This window comes from Xiphophorus hellerii, chromosome 7, assembly GCF_003331165.1.
Source record: "Xiphophorus hellerii strain 12219 chromosome 7, Xiphophorus_hellerii-4.1, whole genome shotgun sequence".
NCBI classification, from domain to species: Eukaryota; Metazoa; Chordata; class Actinopteri; order Cyprinodontiformes; family Poeciliidae; genus Xiphophorus; species Xiphophorus hellerii.
This window is the reverse complement of record NC_045678.1, coordinates 2,578,892-2,584,891: the sequence shown is the minus strand read 5'-3', so window position 1 is coordinate 2,584,891 and position 6,000 is coordinate 2,578,892. Positions and strand designations below refer to the sequence as shown.

Here is a 6,000-nt window from a genome sequence, read left to right as displayed (position 1 = left end):
AGATTGTCATACAGTTGAGTTAATTCTTGTATTCATAATTTTGACTTTTTAGAGGTATTACAAAAGTCAAGTGTGCTTCATTTCGTTAAAATTGACATTTTTACTGACTTATTTCTCTGTTTGCTATTATGTAAAACTTTAGTATTCTAACCAGGCATTTTTACTCCTCCCTCGTCTCATGAGAGGTGCTGTGAGGAGAAAACAGGCCTAGGGAAGTTTTCCAATAAAAAAAAAAAGGAACTGAAAAATAAAAAATATATATTTTAGCAAGCAAGACAGGAAACTGGGAGTGTGATGTCAGCTGGCAGAACATTGCAATAACTCACACACACACACAGAGGAGGATGGACACAAGAAGATTCAGTAGAGTGTGTGTGTTGTTTCTAGCTCCCTCTGTAGAAAGAACACAGGTCATCCTGATAAAGGAAAAGGCAATAATAGCTCAAAGTAGTTTACAATAAATTAATTTTGTTTTATTAATAAAAGGCTCCAGGAACCATTGATGTCTGTGATCTAGTTAAATCATCTACAGTATTTAAAAGACAGTTTGTGTTTGAGCTCATGATCTAAATGGGAACTAAAGAGAGAATTGATTACAATTAAAAAAGCTTTGAGAAAAATTAAATGCATGAAGATTAATAATAATAACCTCCTCCTACATGCTCCACATTGTTAGCAGCTTTGTCTAGAGTCGGTGTTGTGTCCTTCCCCTAAGCTCTGCGCTGACAGATCATTAAAAATATTGATGGTGTTAATGAGGTCAGATTCTGCTCTGTGCTGCAGTTATTGACTTCCAACAAATTTCCCACTGCCAAACCGCTTTCTGCCTCGGTCGACTCTTTCTGAACTGGCTGTCACTCCTCCTCCTCCTCCTCCCCTTCCTCCTCCTCTTCCTCATCAGCACCTAGTTGTCTCGATGGACGATTAAAGCCTTTCTCCTCTGGGACCAAGTCTCTCTAAACCAAGAGGGCAGTATGCAGGGTTTCAAATTCAGCCTCTCATTTCAATCGAGTGAAGATAATTTTGACTAAATCTGCCAGAGGTGGAATTAATTTTGGACTTAATGGAATGAATTAAGATCTTTCACATTTTATCACATTCCAACCATAAACCCGTGTATATTTTAATAGAGCTGCACAAATATGAAGTGTGAGGAAAATGAAGCTCATATCTCTAACATGTGAACCGGAAGACAAACAAGTGTTTGAACTGAGCCGTTTATTGTTACATCAACATGGAGTGTGGACATGTCTTCAAGGACCCTGCAGGAAGAACATTTCTGTTCCAGGAGACAAACTCTTAATAAAAACACACAGCCATCCATTTGGCACTCTCAAGTAATATTCACAAGCCCCCTCCCACACAACAGCTGTGTTTCCATTGAACGTATAATTGTGCAAATTGGAATTATGAAAATACATTTACTTAATTCAGATAAGGGAATTTAAAAAAGAAATTGAGCTATGATGAGGTTGTTTTTTGGCCATATACTGTAGATGTATTTTGAAAACTGCAATGGGAACACTTTTTTCATTTGGCACAAGTCACTTGATCAACAGCGGGACGTTACTACTGGCAGAAACGTCAAAGAAGACGACAGGAAGTGGCAGGAGGATGATGGTGCTGGGTGTTTTATAATGACTTTTCACGTGATTTTAAATGTGTTTCAGCATTAGCATATTATCGACAAGGTTTTGTCATATTTGTAATGGAAACACAGCTAACAACACCCAGCTAGCTGTACAAGTTCAGCAACAACACCACATCCTTTATCATGCAAAAGGCTGGTGATACTGGAAAGACATTTACAGATGACAGCACAGAAAAAGACAACATAATTGTTTGAACATTGAGTCATCTCTGCATTCAGGACTGCAAACAAAGCTCTTTTTTTATCTCCCCAAAAATTATGAATAAAATCTGGATCTATTCAACTAATTAACTACATATTAATCTTCTTCTATCCAAAAAGTACAAACCAACAACTGTCAACAGGTTTAAACAGCAAATCAGTGACAGCCTCCAGCTGCGTTTCCATTAACCAGAAAATTGCACAAATTGAAATTACAAAAATAAATTGGCTTAATGGAAACAAGGAAATTTCAGAAAAAACCTCACGTTTTTTTGAGTAGGATGAGGTTGTGTTTTTGGCTATGGTCATGGATCAACAATCGCATGTAACTACTGGCGAAAACGACAAACAGGAAGTGGTAGGAGGATGACAGTTTGTTTTTTTTGGACAATGTGCAGCTGGCTCCTCCAGAGCTCTAACAGCATCACAGTTCATAAAAAGTTGTGTCATTATATTGAGTTCAATCCATAACTTTTCTGTAAAATGGCCGACTACAATTTCCCCAACGTGACATGCCTAGCTGCTCCCAAGTAGCTTGTCGCTCCAAAGCCTGAATAAGACACCAAAGTCTCTTCTGATTGGCTGACAGATGATACGCGCTAGGCCATGGCTGAATTATGAATATATCTTAACTGTTTACATCTCTTGCTGCCATGATTTTTAATGACTTACCACGTGAACAAGCTTATTCACGTGTGAATTTAATTTAATTTCTTATTTAACAGAAACACCACAATTGCAAAATTGTGTTTTTTCAACATTAGCAGAACATAAACAAAGATTTGCTCTCATTTGTAATGGAAATGCAGATACACATGATCTCTGCTATTAAGGTACACAATATAGTGGCATGGTGAATTAAAATGAAATCACAATAATGATCTTTGAAAATATTTAAGAGTTTAAACTGACATGAAGCCCAATTGCTAGGCTGTCTCTTTACAACACAGTGGAAGACGATACGCGTGTCCCAAACACACCCACTGGTTCCTCTGTGACAACCCACACACCAAACCCCAACTGGGCCCCGTACCAAACCCCTACTGGGCCCCGTACCAAACCTAATGGTGCTGTTATTGCTGTCAAACGTGTTTCAACAGCAATACCTCCACTCACTGTTTTGACTGATGCTTTGGAACCTCCTGTAACATGACAAGTCAACTCATGTTGGAACCATTTACACCTTGTTGCATTCAGTTTAGTCATTTCAGCTCCTTAGATATTAATTCATTAACATGTCCTGACGCTGGTCTACGTGGTGACCCAATTACAACCACATCAAAGGATTCCTTTTGGATTAACTAGGCACCTAATTTGTTTTCTTGGCTGTGTTTCTCACTGTGAGTCATTTAGAATCTTAGGCTGCTGTTGTAATAGAAGACTCCCTGGGCAAAGTAAAGGCTTTATCCCATCAGTTTGTGCAAGTTCTGACTAGCACATCATCTGTAAGCAGGACTCTATGTAGGATGGTCAATTAGAGACAAGAGAAATGCATTCAAGACTTGAAGCAAACCATTTCTAGGCACTCTGTCCACTGTAATTTGCATTCTGCAAAGGGTCTTGATTGCAATTTGTGTCAATAATTCACGAGAAAATCCAAACTTTCCCTCCCTTCCAAGTAGATGAGTCACAACGGGACTGAAAGAAGAGCGGTCCTCACACTTAATCAACTGGGAATGACTCAGCTTTTAAAAATAATAGAGCATGTGTTTTCAGTAACCACAAAAAGGTTGCTCTGACCTAGAGATCCAAAAAGAATTCATCTGGTGACCAGAATCATCAGGCCATTAGAACTTTAAAAGTCCCATATTTCCCCCCCATCTGTAAAGACACTAAAAGTAAACACTTCCAGGTCGCCATAAGGAGAACTCTCTGGTTGTTCTTAAAGGTTCTGTGTGGTTGGACCAATAGTTTTCTTTGTCGCCATTGTGTGACGATAATACCTTCATTTTGTTCTCAGTCTGCTGTCGTGCACCCCTCCTTGTCACAACCCCCCTGGCAAACTTTTCATTACACTCTGCAGGCAGAGCAGAATTTTGTGGTTATTTATGCAGAAAGGCACTGGGACAGCAATGTTGTGTAGCTCTGACTACTCAACTTCCAGAAGCTGCTTTTTCAGCCAGAGAGCAGGATGGATTTGATCTTCCGAGGTATTGAGGAAGTACATAAACATGTAACAATGGGCGAAAGTCCTATCTTTCTTTTCTTCCCATTAACATGCAAAATAAAGATGCTGCAGCTCATCAGTCATTATTTTTTTCAGAACTTGTGAACTTGTAATAGTCAATCCTCTCTGACATGATCGCTGTGTTCACCATCCTACAGCGGGAGGGGTTTCACTTGGCTCGGTGCGGCTTGTGGACTTTGAAGGGTGTGTGCGAAAAAGAATGTTTTGAAACCACGTGACCGCGAGTCGACAGTTCAGGTCGACCATACTGGGTCCTTTGCTGAGCGAAGAAAGCTCAAACTAAAGTCAGAAGAGGCGCGGAGACGTTTTACAGGATGTGTTGAAACGGAACAAGATGTCAGTAAGTAACGGGAAGGCTGAGTGGAGCACAGCAACGGTGCTCAGGTTTCACTTTTCATTCTAACTGGTGAATGGCTAACACCAGACATCACAGCCAGTTTAAAACATCAACTCTCTGACTGGCCATCACCTCTGCTCCTCATTTGTAGACGACATGATCACAACAGGAAGGCAAGAGAAAAATATGTTCAATGCTCATCATAAATCTTTGTGTATTTTAGTTCTTAAAGGGAACCCAGATTCAGTCAAACTGGTGTCGGCAGATCAAGCTTTAGAAAAACTGGGAGCTAAAATCTGATTGGAGCTTCTCTTGAACTCGAGGTGAGGCAGTTTGGTTCCCATCGACAACACAAGAGGGACACGAGTGCAGTCTCTTCATGTCCAGGTTTCACTTTGTTAATACCCTGCTGTTCACATTAACAGAAGAGAGTAAAACTACATCATGTGATCAACCCAAACAAATCTTTACAGAATTAGACATTTTAACACCTTGTGTGCAAAATAAAGGTAAGACATCTGTTGCTTAGTAAATATTAGTAGTATCAAATGATCATTACAACCTTCTTTAGAAATATAAGCTAGTAATATGCTGCAAATCAGAGTCCTGCTGAGTGAAGAGCTCATTTCTCAAATGTGTCTTTAGTATTTCTGAAAATATGGAAATATAAGCCAATATCCTGTTCAGTACATGCTGCTCTATGTGGTTGGAGTTAGGAGTTTATCTTGTGTAAGCTGCACATCCACATTTTGAGTCTGCTCCACGCTCCGAGTTTAATCGTCCGTTTGAATCTCCTCAGGAACAGAAATACGACAGACTCAACGTCTTCTGGGTTCGTTTGAATCGCTTGTCAGCAGCGTGGACGGGCGGAGAGCGGAGAGAGGGAGGGGGGGGTGTGTTCAGTCTGCTGTCCTCCATCATTCAGGGGTCTGTGTGTTGGACCGGTCCTGCCGTGCCCCATGCAGAGGGATCAGTGGACCCCGCCGTTAAAAGACTTCTCAAACGTTTCCATTTCTGCAAAGTGAGTGGTGATGGGGTCCTTGTACAGAGGGTTGGATGCCTGGAAAAAAAAAAAAACATTTAAAAAAAGTAACAAATAATACGTACAATACACCAAGTACAAAGAAAGATCAATAAGTACGATTCCTGCATAAAAATAAAATAAAATAATTATTATGACGTGACAGGATAATATGAGACAATCTGTGAAGAAAACTAAACTCCTGGGCCCTCTCCCAGTGCTAACTGCAGAAAGACACCAGTCAGAAACAACCAATCAGAGCCAGCAGGAGGGTTTTAGTGCTGTCAATCATCTTTGTATACACGCTGCTCACACCCTCCTCCTTTCTCTCTGCTACGTTACAGCTGGTTTACTACAACATAGCCTGCCATGAATGCTAAGGCTAGTTAGCATGCCCGCTGATGACTGTGGATAAACAGTTTTCTTACACTGATCATCGGTCTAATAAACTGTTACAACATGGTGACAGCTTTATCAAATTTGTAAAAGTTACATACTGCAGCTTTAATCAAGCTGCACTAAGTTCAGGATGTTGACTCTACTGCTGGGTGCCACCAACACGACGGTCAGAAAGCAGCTCATGCTAGCTAAAGCTAATTCTG

At 40.3% G+C, this 6,000-nt stretch overlaps 1 protein-coding gene across 1 annotated transcript in view; it reads right to left on the bottom strand.

The window, feature by feature from the left end:
- Nucleotides 1-1,198: 1,198 nt before the first annotated feature.
- itgb5 (integrin, beta 5) overlaps nt 1,199-6,000 on the bottom strand; it is a 59,358-nt gene continuing 54,556 nt past the window's right edge. Inside the window, exon 16 of the mRNA XM_032566875.1 lies at nt 1,199-5,437. Within this exon, the coding sequence (XP_032422766.1) occupies nt 5,348-5,437 (90 nt within the window). The 3' untranslated portion in view covers nt 1,199-5,347. The remainder of the gene's footprint in view (nt 5,438-6,000) is intronic.